The 17,459-nt window shown below is 51.6% G+C and overlaps 1 protein-coding gene across 2 annotated transcripts; it reads right to left on the reverse strand.

Annotated features, from left to right (window-relative positions):
* Nucleotides 1-828: 828 nt before the first annotated feature.
* LOC102458236 (uncharacterized) lies at nucleotides 829-16,356 on the reverse strand. Of its 2 annotated transcripts, none has more exons than XM_075940368.1 (3): nucleotides 16,060-16,356; nucleotides 6,104-6,224; nucleotides 829-4,360 (listed from the first exon to the last, which is right to left on the reverse strand). In XM_075940368.1, the coding sequence occupies exons 1-3, from the start codon at nucleotides 16,289-16,291 to the stop codon at nucleotides 3,094-3,096; spliced, it is 1,620 nt and encodes a 539-aa protein (XP_075796483.1). In that variant the 5' UTR covers nucleotides 16,292-16,356; the 3' UTR covers nucleotides 829-3,093. The 2 variants fall into 2 exon arrangements, with proteins under 2 accessions (XP_075796483.1, XP_075796484.1); XM_075940369.1 differs by lacking the exon at nucleotides 16,060-16,356 and adding an exon at nucleotides 9,420-10,078.
* Nucleotides 16,357-17,459: the final 1,103 nt, after the last annotated feature.

Consider the following 17,459-nt stretch of genomic DNA (forward strand, 5'->3'; position numbering starts at 1 on the left):
CAGTCGGGTGCTACCCAGAAGCAGCAGGGAAGTGACACTGAGCCACACCCGGCCTTGGTCAGGCTCCGCTCTGTGTTGTCTTCTTTGGAGAATGCTGAAGTACGTGGTCAGCAGCTCTCGCTTCCTCGGACGCTCACCAGGCAAGGCAGGAAGCCGCACAGCACTTCCTGAGATCAGGGACCACTGGCAGCCATGTCTGTGGTGCCCATTTGCCTGGAAACAACAGTCACTGGTGGGCCCCCAGCACACTTGTCTGTGTGGCGCTAGCACCGTATTCTACTGCAGGAGAACTGACCTCCAGGGGCTCCAAGGGGCTCCCCCCTTCTGCAAACGGAAGCTTAGTGGCCTGAGCCAAGCTGCAGGAGAGCACAAACTCCTGCTAGGGGAACCCTTGGTGAAATAACATGACTTGTAAGCAGAGGTCCAGGGCCTGACTGGCTGGGTAGAACGGGGATTGGGCAACCGGTGTGGGTCAATGAAAACTTCCTTGGACTGTGACCCATTTCTGGAACCAAATGGGGCCAGGACCTTTTGCTGAGGGAAGAAATGGTCCTTCAGCCTTCAGTCCTGCCTTGCCAGAAGCAGGAATGCGGGTCTTGCTAGAGAGCACGTTCTGTGCAAAGCCCTTGGGCAGCATGTGGTCCATGAAATTCAAAAACCCGGGGCACAGCCATCGCCCCAGTGAAATCAATGGGAGCTTTGCCATTGGTATCAATGGGGCCACAATTTCGCCCAGGTTATTGAAGTCCCAGTTCACTTCTCCTTAATTCTGGCATTTGCCTTGCGACTTGGATTTGAATCATTCATCTGAGCGCAGCTAACGACATCGACCTTTCTCACAGGATTTTATTGTTGTTTTCTTACAAAAATATAAACAGCATCCGACACATTCACAGGGCAGGCGCTGCTCCCTGTCGCCTGGCGCTTTTCTTGCAAATGCAGCCCCGCCGCCCCAGTGCGACAGTCCTCCTGCCCCTGCCAGGGGACCGCTGTGCATAGAAAGCAGCAGGCTGAAAGCTGTAACAGCTCCAGGCCTGCCCCAGAAATCCCCCTCTGATATCGGCGGTGGCAGAATTACTCTCCTGTCGGTGGGTGGCAGTAATCCCACCGCTCCACCGGCCGGGGGGCTGCCCCAAGGACCCCCCGGCTGCCTTGTCCTGCGCCGGACGGCTGCGTGCAGCCCTGAGTGGGAAAGTGGTGCAAGCAGTGCCCCCGCACGGGTGAGTGTGGGCTGGAGGGGGGGGGGTGGCTCGTGTACTGGGCTGCCGCTGCTCTCCCGCTGGGGCCATGCTGCTCGCCCCTGCCCTGTGCGGATCTCCTCTGGGGCGGGCGTGGCCCCCGCTGAAATGGAGGGATCCGGCTGTTTCACCACTCAAGTACCAACCAGATCCCATCACACCCTGAAGCTCTTGTTCCAAGTTACTTCCAGCCCCTTCTACAAAACCAACAGCCAAGGGGAAGGGATCTGGATTACAAGCAAAAATATCGTTGGGCTGAATCCCATCGGCCCAGCTTCTGGGTGCAACCTGATGGCTGCTCGGAGGTCCCCCGCAGTATGTCTGCTGGTTCTTAATTGGGGAACCCTCGTCACCTCTGCCGTGTCTGTACCAGGAGTACAGAATCCGCTGTGGTTGGCTTGTTCAGCTGTGTGCATAAGAGTTTCAGGGGGTAGCTGTGTTAGTCTGTAGGGGTGTGTCTAGACAGCAGCGCAATTTCCTGCAAAAGTCCTGCTGAGTTCCTGGGGAATTTGTCCTGAGTGAGTAAAATGGAGTAAATGACCTTCAGGATCTGGCCCACAGGATGAAATATCCCCAGAATTAGATTCTGCAATGTCTAAATGTATGAAAATCAATAGCCATTTGCATTCAAAATCTCTTCCCTAGTAGCTTTACAGTGCTGTAATACCATGCTGATTGCTGCTCTATGTACGCTTGTTACAGAGACACATACTGGTGCACTAATGTAGGAGTTTTACACTTTCCTGCCAGAGACAACACACAATTAGACAGGCCTGTTTCTACGCCCCATGTGTATTGCCAGCAGTTACTCAGCACGCGGAGAGTGAATTCCCCAGACATTGTCTTTTGTAACTGTCCAGCAGAATGGCTCACCAAGCAGAGTCCACATCCATAGAAGAATCCCTAGATGCTTAGTGTCTGGGGGCTTGTTTGGTTTCTATGTCTCACAATGGCTCTTTTTTATGTATACGACTGCAGGCCTCTGTTCTATAACATCCCACCTGTGCTGGGAACTGGTAGGGCTAGGGACAGCAGCTGGAGGAGAGAGCTGATTAGCAACGAGTCCAGTTTTATAATGTGGGTGCCTAATGTTAATCCCTAAATCCACAGTAGACACTGTAATTCCTGCTTTAGACAACCAGGGTGTGAATCTTCACCCGTGCCAAGTCGCGGGTGCTTAACAATTGTGAAAATTAAGTCACTAGGTGCTGATTCTTAGTTGCCTGCAGTGGACAATTAGCTTCCTAAATCTGGATCCAGAGGCCTGACTTGGGGCCACCACATTGGAAAACGACACAAACCGGTCAGAGCTGCTAACAGTTAGCACTTGCCCTTGAGGACTGGAACAGCTGCAGAGACAAGCAGGGATCCTTCAAACAGATGGGAACAGAATGGCACCACAGAGGCCCCCAGAGATGCAGGGCATGAAGTAACAGACAGACGGGTTCGGGGTGCATAACGTTCAGCTTGGCAGCACCTCGGATGGGCTTTCCCTGGGTAACTATTCCAGTACCAGCTCAAAACATGTCTTGCCACTGTCTGGCGCACAGCACAAGTTTGTTACGGTGGCATCCAGTGATGCAAGAGAGAAGGCAAGTAGCTCATCCTCAACACACTGCCCTTGGCTCCCTGTGTGGTTTGGCTTGGTTCTTTGCCTGCCAATCAGAAGCTATGACTTTCCTTGGCAGCTCCCTGCCTTGGCCCATTTATCTTGCATTGGGTTTTGGGGGGAGGGTTTGGCTTAGTCCAATATAAACCTGATTAGTGCCAGGTTTAACCTCCCTGCTCCCAGTTAGAATAACATCCCAGAGTCCACCTAAGAGCAAGAGAAACCCAAGTCCATGCCATGACAAATTCAGACATCTTCCATGGCATAGTCATTAATTCGAGAGCCCTGCTGATGAATACGCAACAGTTGTACCATTTCCTTAGTAGGCTCTCCAGGGAAGACTTTGGACTTTAAATACATCCATAAAGCAGCGCTGCATATACACAGAACACTCCCCAGCAAAACGAGGCTAAGGGTGTGGGTCCGGGATGCAGACAAAAAGCTGGGTGTAGACTCCACGAGAACATCTGGTGATGCTGAAGCCCCTTGTGCTCTGTTCTGATGTAGGAATCCTGTGAAGGAAAAGACCAGACTTCCTGGGGGTGAAATGGATTCAGGAGAAGAATGAGGAGGACCTTCCCTGCCTACAGTAGATAAGTAGTTAGCTGGGCTGGCTCCAGCCATAGACTCATGAACAGTGTCTCTTTCATCACCACTCCTGTGGCTGACAGAACCCGTGTCCCCTCCAGGAGGTGTGGGTTGGGCAGTGGAACCTCTGGTGGCATCAGCAGTACCTTTCAGAACAGTTGTGGGTTTCCTGGTAGAGTTCTCACTGGCCTGTCCCAGAGATTCAAGGCCTATAGCAGGCTTGCTGGGAACCGATTCTAGTGGAGCCGTTGTTGTCAGGAATGCAGGGGATAACTCCGCAATCTCCGTGCCATTTACAACGGCTGTAGCATCTGCAGTAATCGCACTAGGAGCACTGGCAAGTACATCAGCTGTTTGATTTCTACTAGATTTGTATGTCGGTCCTGTGGGACTCTCAGGTCGTTTGACGGCAGTGGTGGGATCTGCAATGAATCTACTGGGGACGGTGGCAGATACCTCAGTAGCTGGACTCATGGCAGAATCTGTGGACTTGTTTGCAGAGTCTACAGATCTCATGGAACCCTTGCTGCCATTGGCAGTAGGCTCAGTATAGATAGTAGATGGAGGACCCGTCTCGTTTAATGCTGAGGAGGGTGTGGCAGAGGAACTCATGGCCTCTTGCACAATCAATGTGGAGGTGTTGGGCTCCTCTGTCCTCACACCAGAACCATGTACTGCTTGTGAGACTGTTGTGCCAGCCCCAGGAATGGGACTGGTTAAAACACCGGCCTGTCTTGGGACAGAGGCAGTGCCACCAATGAGTCTCTCTAAATCGCCTATGTCTTCTGGCACAGCTGCAGAAGAGACCGTGCTTGAGGGGGGTGGATCCTGAGGGGCACTTGTCTGGTCCAGCCGTCGGACTGCTTCCTGCACCCAGCTCTCCTCTGGATCTGCACAGAACTCCCTAGACTTCTGCGTCACAAATCTGAAGGGAGAACAGAAATGGCAACAATCACCAGAAACAGAAAGGAAGAGCTGGTAAATACCCAAAGCCTGGATGATCGCAGACCTGGGAAGCTCATGCCACCCTGGCAGAAACTAGTGAAATTAAATTTCCCATTGCCGCCTGAAAGTTAAACAGAGCCATCTTTTGTGGGTAGAAATGCAGGCAATAGGGATCTAATCAGTTGGGCGTTTGAATCATCCTTTGATCTGACGAACCGTTTCCTGAGGATAGACTTTCCTTTTCCCGTTCACTGGCACAGTAATTATTTTTAAATGGAGCAGCTGACGCAATATCCTGAGGACGTTGAAATGAAGTTTAAGGGGCTGACAGTGTAATCACCTATCGGGTCGGATCCTGATCCCACTGAAACTGGAGGGAATTTTGCCTCCAAGCAGAATGTGAGCATGGCCAGACTGTAACTCCTAAAGCACAGTCAGGCTTGTAAAATGGCTGCTAATGTCACGGGGCTCCATTCTTGGGCCTCACTGCCGCCAGGTTGTTATTTATTACTTAGCAGCTACAGGCCCCTCCTGAGCTCCTGGCTCCCCTGTGCTTGGTATTGTACGTGTGCAGGCCATGGTCCAAGTAAGAGGCCTATGATCTGAATGCACAAAGCGGATCGAGAGTGGGAGGGACAGAGGCAGGCCACTGGCCAACCAGGGAACAGAACTCAGCTTTCCGGGCTAGAGCTAAGGGGTTCAGACTCTGCAGTTGTTCGGAGAACGTCCGCTTTCCCTGGTCAGGGGTGAGTTTTTGTCAGGATAACTACACCCCCAACTCCGGGTGTAGACAGCGCTGTGCCCAAGGGTGGCCTTCGCCCACAGACGAAGCTACCGCCTCTCAAGGAGGTGGGCTCCCTCCGGGCAGCATCTTCCGTAAGCACAACGGCAACGCTGCTGCAGCGCTGTAGGTGTGGACAAGCCTTGGTCCCCTACCTGCAAAACAGGGCTCATAATCTTGCCTTTGTTCTGCCCTTTGCCCATCTGGTCTGTTTAGCTTGCAAACTGTTCAAGGCAGGGACAGCCTCACTAAGTCTGCATGTGTACCCCCCACACTTAGCCTATGTCTAGATACAACGATTTCTCGGGAAAAGGTACACAAATTGCGCTCTGCAATTCGCAAACCTTTTTCCAGTAATTTTTTCAGAAGAAGCTTTTCCAAAATTTGGCTCATCTACACTGGGCCTAATTTTGGAAAAGCCTTCTCTTTCGGAACAGCCCTTCTTCCTCGTGGACTGAGGAAGACAGGCATTCCAAAAAAGCGCATCTGCTATTCCGCAAAAAAAAGAGGAAGAGCAGATGTGTTCCCAAGATGCAGCAGAGTTTTTCTGGGATATCTCCCAGAAACCCCCCGTAGTGTAGACATAGCCTTAGAGTGGTTCACTGTCCCATGTAGTGTTGCTTTGACCATTTACAGTGAGTGATAAGAGCAAGTGAGCACGACAGCCTAAGCTGAAAGCCTGCTGGCTTTATAGCTCAGGCTGTAGAGGCTCCTACACAGAGATCTCAGGTTCAAATCCCCCAGGGACAGTTACATATACAGTACTTAACACAATGGGACCCTAATCTTTTTTGAGTCCAGTAGGCAGTTTCCATAATGTGCTTTGCACCAAAACAAGGGTCTTTGTAGGATTGTGACCTATTTATTCTCAGAGTTGTAAATTCAATTAATCCTTTCTGAATTCAATATTTAAAAAACACCACATGGTGGGAAAATACTTACATGACAGCAGCTTTAGGACATGATGGTTCTGTCCTCATATAGGACTTCAGCAGTGCCTGGGGTATTCTTTTTGAAAAATTCGTACATATCTTTTTGCACTTCACATATGCCTTGGGTTGTGCTACAGCAAAAAAGAAAAAAAAAACACCATAAGTATCAGCTCATGCTCTGGATGTAATGAAGCTGCAAACAATCGCCTTTCTCCTCCAAAGCCTGCCTCCAAATTGGGCAATCTTCAGCTGAAGAGTGCCGATCCATGGAACAAACCAGAACAAGGAACAATCTCAGCAGGACTAAGAAAGTGCTGTAAGAAGGGAGGGAAAGTCCCTAGCAAAAGCATGTGAAATCAAAAGATTCTTGAGACCACTTATTAAATCAAGAGCCCCAGGGGGCTCCGGGTGGATGGGGACTCCACCGAGACTCTTGCTTGTGGGACGTCAGTTCCGATCTGAAGGGCATCGCTAAATGCTGCAACCGCTGCGCTGTGGGTAAAACCAGGCAACCGCCATGCTCACCAAATAAAGGACAAAACCATCCCCAGCGTGTGCAGACTTTGCACAGTGAAGTCAGACATAGTGTGATGGACCAGCCCTCTGCCTCAAAGGAGACCTGCACAGCGCTTTCCAAGGATTAGCCTGGGAGCTTAAATTTACAGCTACACTAGACACAAAAAATCTCGGACTGAATAGAGGTTCATGGCTCATGACAACAATCGATAACTCACTAACAACCCTCTCCCCGGTTCCCTGCCTCTGGCTGGAGTGCAGTTAAAGGGCCCCTTCGCCTCGAAGGGTCCCTGGAGACATGTGATAATGCCTTACGCTAAGCAAGCTGCTCCGTCTGTGACTCTTCCATTTCCCGGACGGGAACAAGAGCTCTGTGTGAGCGCCAAAGCTGGTCTTGCTCACCCACAAAAGCTGGTCCAATAAAAACTCCCCCACCTCCTCCATCTAATGGCTGTGGTGGCATTTGTGAAACTAATTGGTCTCGGTCCAGCTCCCGGCGGCCCGTCTTTGTCACCAAAGCGATTGCTGCGGTAGCTGTTGATTGGCACTCTCAGAACACAGGACACGGAGGAGGGTGGCTCTCCTGGTCAGGGCTGAGATGCCATCACTGATGGGGCAGCATGAGGTGAGCTTGGGCTGCGGGTGCCAATGCTAAGCTGTGCATATCCTTGTCCCCAGCAATGGCTCCCATGCAAACAAAAGCCCACCCCTCCTGCCCCGCTAGGCTTTAACATAAGTGCCCCTGGTCATGGAGGCCAGGCCTTCAAAGCAGATGGGAGGGTGCTCCCCGGAGAAATAGATGTAGAGGTGCTAGCTCCACTTCAGTGCGTATGCTAAACATAGCCATGAGGCTGTGGCATCCAAGTACGCCCCATGGGGTTGGGCAGATGTGGACTCGGGCAGCTAGCCTGAGAAGGCCTTTGTGCCACACAGTTTTTGATGCTCTAGCTCGAGCAGAGCTCACATGCGCACATGTACTACCCAAGTTAGGCAGCACCGTCCCAGCTGCTCTGCAGATGTACTCGGAGGTCTCGCTGAAATCTGGGGAACGGTGCAAAGACAACACGTCTGGAGAACATCTATGAGTTTTCTCCTAACTATTGCCCGTGCCTAGCTATTCGCATGAGAGCTGTAGACACATCACAGGTAAGTTTTACGACATGGGGTGTATCTAACCTACATGGCTCCATCGATGGAGTCATGTAGATTAGGCTGATCAGCAAAGGGAAATGAAGCCACGATTTAAATAATCGCGGCTTCATTTAAATTTAAATGGCTGCCGCGCTGAGATGACAAACAGCTGATCAGCTGTTTGTCAGCTCAGCGCGCTAGTCTGGATGCTCCCGCGCTGACCTGAAAGCCGTTTATTGACCTCCCCATTATGCCTTGTAGGATGAGGTTTACCAGGGAGGTCGATAAAGGGCTTTCATGTCGACAGGGGAGCGTCCAGACTGCCCCGATCTGCCGACAAAGAGCTGATCGGCAGAGTGGGGCAGCCATTTAAATTTAAATGAAGCCGCGATTATTCAAATCACAGCTTCATTTCCCTTTGCCAAACAAATAAATCTACATGGCTCCGTAGACAGAGCCATGTAGTCTAGACGCGCCCATGGTTACGGGAAACGTGATGCTGCAAAACAACTGTAAAAATAGCACCCCACTCACTACGGGCCAATTGGTGCCGTCCTTCCTTGCACTGGGGAGAGTTTATTCATGCAAACAACCCCATTGACCTCAATGAGCTACTTACCGGCTGTCCAATATAAACAGGGTTTCACAATCAAGCATTGTTTTTCCCTGTGTGCTCTGGAGTTAGAGCCCTTATCGGCAAGTTCCTGTTTTATCTTAGGCTCTGCAGAGTCATGACAGAATGGAGGTGTTGGAATCTATTCTGGATCACATAGCATTGAAAGATTCCCCATGGGTCTGACTCAGCATGGCCCCTGGCAGTCAAGAGCAGGAGTGATTTCTACCATCTGGGGTCCAGGCCATCAGCATTTGATGTGTAACTGAACAAATCTGCTCTCAGGAGACAAGGTGGGTGAGGTGATACCTTGGGTTGGATCACCTGTTGATGAACAAGACGAGCTTACGCAGCGATCTTCTGCTGCTCTCAGATTGGAGGGTATAAAGTCCAAGCCCCTCAATATTACTCTTACAGAGTCACTCTTTAATCAAGCACTGCTCTTTGCCAGGTGTCAGGGCGGTTCCCCTCTCTGGCACTCTGAGTGCAGAAGGTGGGGGCCCGCAAGAGACCACAGATACCTTGCCTCTATAGGCTCTGCTTCCACAAACTCCCCAGAGTCACAAATTCACTGACTTTTGGAGGGGTAGCTCCTACCACCAAGTGAAACAAAAGAAAACCCCTTTCTCCTTGAACCCAGGCAGAAAACACTTGGACTTGTTCCCGGGGGTACCTCAAACTCCTTTACTACAAGAGAGAGTGAAAAACCAAGAGAAATCAAACCACAGTCTCTAGTAGCTGACCTCTTAGTCTGAGGCAGGCAGACACACATGCGCAGACAGACCTCCTGTTTCTTTCCAGGTCACAAGACTCAAGTCATTGCCTTAAAAAAGGTGATTTTATTAACAAAACAAAAAGCTGTATTTGAGAAAGCATCCTTGGATTCTAGGTCTTACAGAGAAACTGAGTAAAACAAATGGAAACACAGAGGAAATCTCTGGGTATGCTCTTAGATAGTGGATGGGGGAGGGAAGGCAGAGACTCACACAGACACATTTAACCAAACAACCAAAATAAAGAAAAATACCCTGATTGCGATTAAACATACATTCCTCTCTGTACTCACAATCTGTGCTGATCTGTACTTCAAGGCCCAGTTCACTCCCATCCCCAATATTCCTTGTACGCACGGTAATTCTGATTGCTGCATCTCCTCCCTCCAGCCCTTACCTGAGAACTCACACAAGACAAAAGCAGCAGGATTTTACATTTCAGCACTGTGTCCCCATTGGTTCTTCTGGCTCCCTGCCAACACCCTTGATAGCTACCTGAGCTTAACCCTTTAGTCACTGGTGCTGGCCAGTACTCCTCCTATTCATCATACCAGGTAAAACAAAATCCCTTGTTTGGATTGACATGTTATCCATGGTCCTTGTAGATCAATAACAATCATTGCTTCCTCCCAGTAACTTCCGTATGGTATTTTTTTCTGGAGTTCTCTATCCATGACTGTGAATTAGGCCTTGTCTACGCTAAGTCTCCCCTCTTCCCCCCGTCGATCTAATTTAAATGACTTCAGCATGTAAATAGTGTCAATGAAGCTGCTGCATTTACTGCAGCATCTTGGGTGCAGCAAGGTCGATGGGGGATGCTCTCCTGTCAATTCTGGCTACTCTTCTCGTCCTGGTACAGTACCCAGAGTTGACAGGAGCGCTCAGAGGTCAACTTATTGAATCTAAGCAGACACAATAAATCGACTGCCTGTGGATCCATCGCTGTGGCCTCAGAGAGCAGTGCTCAGAGTAACCCTTTGGCAATGGAGACACTCACAGAGTGAAGTGTTTTTCCACAGGAACTAGGTGGGGGGAGGGCAGAATATGGCCAATGAGTACGGTGGCCATATATCCTGGAAAATCCAGGACAGTCCCTAATTTCAATCCCCTGTCCCGGTGTCCCCGCAAACACTGAAAATGTCCCAGAAACAGCAGCCCTGCTAGTAGCAGCTGTGCACTGCTATTTCCCCTCCCCCTCCGCCTCCCAGGGCAACTCAGGTGTGCAGGGACCTCCCTAAAGAGTTTTCCCGCTGCTCTGGAACCCAGCCAACAGGAGCGGTGGGAGCGGTGCCTGACCTCTGGCCCTCTGCTCTGCGGGCAGGTAGTCTGGGAGCCGCACGGGTAAAGCAACAGCATGTAAGCGGCCACCTTCCCCTCGCAGCCCCTCCACGAGAGCCCGCTGCCCCTCTGCCCGTTACACTTAGTAAGAGCCACGCGAGGTCTCTCAGCTTTAAAAGGAAGAGACGGCGCCAGCTGAGCTGGAAATCAGCTGATTCCCGGCTCTGCGCTGAGCGCTGGCTCTGCCCTGCGGCTCTAACAGTGCGGTCCAGGGTCCACGGCTTGAGCTCAGCTCCCCCCTCCCCCGCTGGGATAGTGGTGGCTGGAGCGGGCCTATTTCGGCTCTTGGCACTGGGCCGGGATCAGGCGCCTGATGCAGCGGGAGGTCGGGCCGAGCTGCGGCTCTGAGCAGTACTGCAGGCAGCAAGAGGCAGCGCTCACCCCTCCAAGGGGGGCATTGCAGGCTGGGCACCCCACACCTGCCCACGCAGGGAGCTAGTGGGCGCCGGGTCCCCGCTGGGGCGGGAGCTGAGGGGGCTGTGTGGGCTGCCCGCGTGCGGGGCTTGGCTCCCAGGGGGCTCCCGCGGCACCTTCTCTGGAGACTTGTGCCAGCAGTGGGCAAGTAAAGCCTGAGCCCGGCCGGGCTGCAGTGGCTGCAGTGCAGGGCCCTCGTGGCCGGGCTGTCGCAGACTTGACATGGGAGGAGCAGCTGCCGTGTGCATGGGCTCCACACAGGCGCATGGGGGAGCCTGGCCTGGGTTCTAGCACAGGGCATTTCCCCCATGCACGTGGCCACGCCGGGCACCCCACCCCCTCGCTGGGCCCTGCCGGCTCCTGGCTGAGCGGCTGAGACTGCAAATCACCACATCTTCCCTGCTCCTCCCGCAGCCTCCTTCTGGGATGATCACTGCGAGGCCGGGGTCATTTCTTACTGACGAGCGCACGGAGCTGCTCGTCTGCCGCTCTCTGTGAGCGGGTCTGGCAGGGCAGCCTGGGGCTTTCTTCACAAGCCCCCTCCCCACCCCCACCAGTGCACCCTCCAAGAAGGGAGCTGGAGCAGGTGCTCTCGCCAGTGTGGGGGAGGAAGGGAAGGCTGAGCTCCCCACCCCCACCCTGCTGGGTGATGCGCTGGCTGCAGGCTTTCCCTGCTGCTGCCATGGGCCAGCCAATGGTAGCATCAGGGGCGCAAAGCCAGGTAAGTGCCCCCCCTCACACTCCAATCCCCGTCACTCACCTTCCCTCCCTCCCCCCCACCCAAGACCTCGCACCGCCAGCTTGCTCCTACATCCTCCCTTCTGGACAGACACCCTCCCCAAAACCCCTCCTGCATCTTTCCTTGCTCCTGCACCTCCCCCGGCCAGACACCTAACCCCACCCTGCTCCTGCATCCACCAGAAAAGTAAATCTGGCCTACGGGAAGCCCTGAACCTCAGTCCTGTGTCCCTTCCATTCACTCCGTGGAGCGGGAATGCCAGAGGAGTGAGGGGGCCACACCGGTGGCGGTTAGCAGCTTTTGGAGTGGTTTTGTTTCTCGCTTGTGTGGTCCCCAACTGATTTTTCTCTGGGCCAGTGGCCCCCAGCCCAAAAACGTCTCCCCAGCCCTGCCATAAATAAAGAAACCATTGAAACCCTTTGTGATTCATGTGTCCCTATTTTGGGTTCAGAGAATATGGTCACCATACCCATGAGGTCCATCTACAGTGGAATGAGAGACTCTGCCACTGGCCTGCAGCAGGTGATTCAGGCTCAGGCTACAAGGCTAAAACCTGCATTGGACTGGAGCCCAGGTTCTGGGACTCTGCCTCCTGGTGGGGTCCCACAGCTCAGACTCCAGCCTGAGCCAGCCGTGGGTGTTTACTGGCCGTGCACACACGGACCCGGAATTTCCGTCCCGACAGCAATATACAGACAGGGAGGGGCGAGGTGATTGGAACGGGGAAATGACTCCAAGGGGTTGGGCTGTTTGCTCTCAACAGGTATCTGAGGGTTGGCTGAGCCTTGCTCTGTAGCCGCTCTGCAGCCTTTAGGGCTCAGTGGTTAGCTCCAGGTGTGATGCTGTGTGAGTAAAGCTGGCCAGCTGTCTCATTATTGCTACCACAAGAGTGGAAAGTCTTGCCCAGAGGTGCTAATGGAACAGTGATTTGCTAAGTATGGAAGCTTCAGGAGTTAATCTGTTACAGAAAAAAATAACAAATGGTCTGGTAGCACTTTATAGACTAACAAAACATGTAGATGGGATCATGAGCTTTCATGGGCACAGCCCCCTTCTTCAGATGACCGGAGTTATGAGTTTAGGATGTGCACACCCAAAATAAATAGGAGGGGGAAGAAGAGGGGGGAGGGGAAAAAAAGAAGGGGGTGGCCTTGGGAGAAAAGCCTATTCTTGCTTACAGACAGCACCCCAACCTGAAACAAATTCTTTCTGGTAACCAAGCCACACAATCACAGCATAAGCCTCCAGGAATCCAGCTCTGCAATTAAAAATGATACCAACTCTGACCACATATCTATGCTGGCGAATACATCACTGGAGCCAATAACATAGGCTACCAAATCAAAAGGTCATTTGACGGCACATCCAGTAATTTGATCTATGCCATCAAATGCCAGGAGTGCCCCACTGCTTTATATATTGGAGAAACTGGACAGTCTCTGCGAGAAAGAATCAATGGACACCAATCAGATATACGGAAAGGAAACATACAGAAACTTTAATCTTCCGAATCACTGTTTGAAAGATCTTCAAGTAGCTGTCTTGTCACAAACCAGTTCTACTAGCCAGATCCACAAGGAAGCATTAGAATTAGAGTTCATCCACAAATTCAATTCACATGCTAATGGACTCAATCATGATGAAAGTTGGTTGGGACACGACTAACTTAACAGCCATTGAAAGTGCAAACAGCTCTTTGTGTAGACTCTTAGGTCAGGAAGGATACTATCAATTGACTTTGATTCTTATCTGCTTCGTTTTAACTACCCAATCTTCAGATACTTACTTATTCCCTCTAGCTCCCTGTCTCCTACCCACCCTCCTTCTTTTTCTTTCCCTCCCCCCCCCCCTTCCTCTCTCCTATTTATTTTGGGTGTGCACATCCTAAACTCATAACTCTGGTCATCTGAAGAAGGGGGCTGTGCCCATGAAAGCTACACGGTATGCCGGCTCGGAGCCAGGGGCTTCCTCCCTGGGGTCATTGCAGCATGTTATGGCTCAAAGCTGTGGGAATCAGACTCTCAGTTATTCTTCTTCCCTTAAATAGAAACAGGAAGGACTCAGATCTCACGTCTGAACCTTCTCCTGCCCAGCACTTTCTGAGAAATGTGGATCTCACTCTACGCCGACCCCCATCTTTGCCATGGGCCAAGCAAAAACCCTGGCTCTGAAATCCCACAGCATTGGACAAGTTCTTAGCCTGGCCCACATCCCAGCTTGGCAGCTTACGCCTCTCTCTGACGAAGAGAGTCAGAGACACACGGGACGCTCTTACTGCTGCCAGCTGGCCCTCCACAGCTTCCTTACGACCAAGAACAAAGCAAGAGGAGCAGAAGTTGTATCATGAAAAGGGAGCAGATTAAAACAATGGAAAACCCAATGCAGTTAAAGCAAAGCAAAACCCAATGCACATCCACATCGGCCAGACCAAACCTTCTAGAAAAGGCCTGCACAAGTGACTAGAACATGAAAACCTCTCTCTAGGGTTTTTGAACCATTTTATGGAATTTAATAGTAGACTTCTGTAGGATGGTTCATTCTCCAGGTTCCCAGGCTGGAGGTCAGGACCACCCTGCCTTGCACAGGCCCTATTGCTAGATGGGGTCCCAGTTAGTTGGGTGGGGAGCTCTTGGGATGGAAAAGAGGATAGCTCAGAATCATGGGTTTAGATAAGCCTCTCTGTCAACTCCTCCATAGAGCCCATAAAGCATGGGCAGGCAATATATGGCCCGTGGGCCAGACCCAGCCCTCCAAGCCACTAGATCTGGCCCACAGACCAACAGGGACATTGGGTAGACTCCTGCCTGCATCCCAATTCACTACCCCAGCTCCCTTCTGAACCCAACCTCTGCCCCAGACCCATAACCCTCCATAGAGACGTGCAGCCCACGACTACTTACCCAACTCTTGTCATGGCCCCCATTAAAAATTATTGCCCACCCCTCTCATAAAGTGACTCATTAGTGAAATGCCTCTACAAGGAGTATCACAGAGATCCCTGCTACTTCTAGCAGGACACAGCTTTTGCAATCCTAAGAAGACCAGGGAAAGCATAGTCTAAATTGTGCCGTTCTATGCAGCCAAGGGCTCTAAATGCCCTGTTGTTTCTCAGTCTCCAAACCTGCTCTTCCATGGGGCCCCTCAGTAAAAATTCAGCCTCCTTTCCTACTGACCCTTTTACAGTTCTATAGCTCCCTGCTGGCTTCAGCCTGATTCATTTCTGTGGAGTGGCCCACCACGGAGAGGGGCAGACAAGTATGCACACTCCCTCGATGTCTTATAAACTAGACTCATACCCACATTCAGATGTCACCAGCCTCTTGCAATTTCCTTATGCCGATAATGGGGCACATTTTCACCACCTGGGCTGCACAAGTGCAAGCACTTACCACGAGCATGTGCTCATGCACCATAGTTGTGCACACAACTGCAGTAACTAAATTCACAGAGGATCAGTTATCCCTAATTACATGTGCACATGGGTGCATGCTATTTGGACAGCCATATGCACACACTTTCTGGCTTAGGATACAGCTGAATATCTAGCTCTGTTGATCAACAATGTTTTTAAGCATCTGTTTATCATTATAGTCCTTTCATATGTTTTCTTTTTGTCTGCCTCTGGGTGTATATCTGTTATATGCTGTGTGTGTGACTCTGGGTGAATATCTGATATATGCTGTGTGTGTGACTCTGGGTGTATATCTGACACCCAGGCTATGTCTGGACTGCAGGCTTCTTTCGGAAGTAACTTTTCCGAAAGAGATCTTCCGAAAAAACTTCTTCTGAAAGAGAGTGTTCACAGTGCAAAAGCCATCGAAAAAGCGATCTGCTTTATTGAAAGATAGCATCCACACACAATGGATACTATCTCGCATTTAAGCTGTGATTACTATGGACAGAGTGGCCACCAGGGCACCTGTGCTTTTTCCTCTTTCCTCTTCTCATCCACACACTCCTTCACTCATCCAGAACTCCCTCTTCCCCATCCACACACATCTTTTTCCAAAAGAGCTCTTTTGGAAAAAGGCGTCTTCCTCGCAGAAAGAGGATTACCAACGCTGGAAAAAAAAACCCCTGTTCTTTCTATTGACTTTCTAAAGAACGCGATTGCAGTGTGGGCATTACTCAGGTTTTGTTGGAAAAACAGCCATTTTTCCAACAAAATGCTGTAGCGTAGGCATACCCCCAGAGTGTGTGTCTGTCTGATTCTGAAACTCTCTTGTTCCCTTTCCTGACTAGCAAACAGACTAGCACCCTGGCTTGTTGGATTTCTTTGCTGGACAGGTTATTCCACATGCTCTGAACACTGGGCTGTTCCTTTCTGAAAGGAATCTGTTTCTGAAATGACACTCCAAAGCAGCCTCACAGCACTTACCCACCACCCCAGGAAACCTGCCCTTTCCTTCAGCACTTTCTACTTCAAAGCAGCTCCAGCTCACCTTCAACGCCGCAGTCCAAATTGCAGGTTGCCACCAGGGCTAACAGCACAAGAGAAGCAACAGACGTGCCCTTCATTTTCTGCCGATCAGGAGCCGGTGGGAGCAATACAGAGACTGTTAAGCAGAGCGATTTCTCAATAATATGCTTGGCACCCTCCCTGGTCGTTCCTAACAGAACAGCAGCATTCCAAGGACTAGAGGCAGCCTGCAGCTCCCAGCCTTTATTGCACATGTGGTTTCAATTTTCATTGTGTGGGTGTACGGGCTGTATTTACCACCCCCGTGCCTGTCCCGTGACAAAGTGAGGTGGGAAAAACCAGGGCTGGGAATGGATGTCGGCAGCAGGCCAGAAGGCGCGTGGAATTCCCCAATGTATCAATTATCTGCTAAACCTTTTCCTTGCACTGCCGGGAGCAGGGAACCATGAAAACGGAAGTTGCTGGTTGAGTGAGGGGAAAATAGCTGGTATCAAATGCCAGGGCTCCATTGGAGCATGAAGAAGCAGAGTGAATTTATAACTGGCCTTGTGGCCCTGTGCAACTCTTCCTAGATCTCTGCACGCTACCCTCATTTCCAATTTCAGCTGAAAACAAATTGTTTCTCACTAGCTTCCTCTGTTCTCTCCAAGGAGGTTGTGGGTGAAATCCCCATCACTGGAGGTTTGAAAGGACAGGCTGGGCAACCTGCTGTCAAGGATGCTCTAGGTCAGGTTTGCTTCTGCCTGGAAGGGGTTTGCTGATCGCTCAGGGTATATCTACACAGCAAGGCTAAAGTAGAATTGCGTCGCTCCGTGGTCACCAACCCGTCGATGGCAATCTACTGGTCGATCTTGTGGGCCTGACCAGTCGATCGTGAGGCTTGTGGGGGGCCCCCCCTCACTGCCCCCACCCCCCCAAGAGGAATGCCGTGCTAATGCTACCTCCAGGAACAATGGAGGGAGCGCGGGCTTCCAGCGGGGTGGGGAGAGTTCTGCACTGGTACCGGAAGTGCGCGAGCTGCTCTTCCTTCCCCTTGAACAGCCAGCGCGGTACCTAAAATGCTGGTCCATCACGTGCTAGGGAGGGGAGGAGTAAGGCGCCAACTTCCCAAGCGGTTGCGGTTGGCGTGGTCTGGGACACCCCCCCCCCCCCCACAGGCAGGCAGCAGGGGAATAAAGTCTCCAGCGCGCCCGCTGGAGCCGGCACGGTCCAGGTCTCCCCCTCCCCCCATTCCCAGCCCGCATAGGAAGGCATCGGGCACATGACGAACCCGGGTTTCAGGTACCATGTTACTGTTTAGGGCTCGGGGGAGCAGCCCACGCACTTCCTGGGCTTTGGCCTGCAGCTGCAGGATTCCCAGGTACTGGTCTCTGTCCCCTCCGCCTGCTCAGACCCCCACAAGTACCCTGCCCCGCCACCCAC

Source organism: Pelodiscus sinensis, chromosome 12, assembly GCF_049634645.1.
Source record: "Pelodiscus sinensis isolate JC-2024 chromosome 12, ASM4963464v1, whole genome shotgun sequence".
Lineage (NCBI taxonomy): Eukaryota > Metazoa > Chordata > Testudines > Trionychidae > Pelodiscus > Pelodiscus sinensis.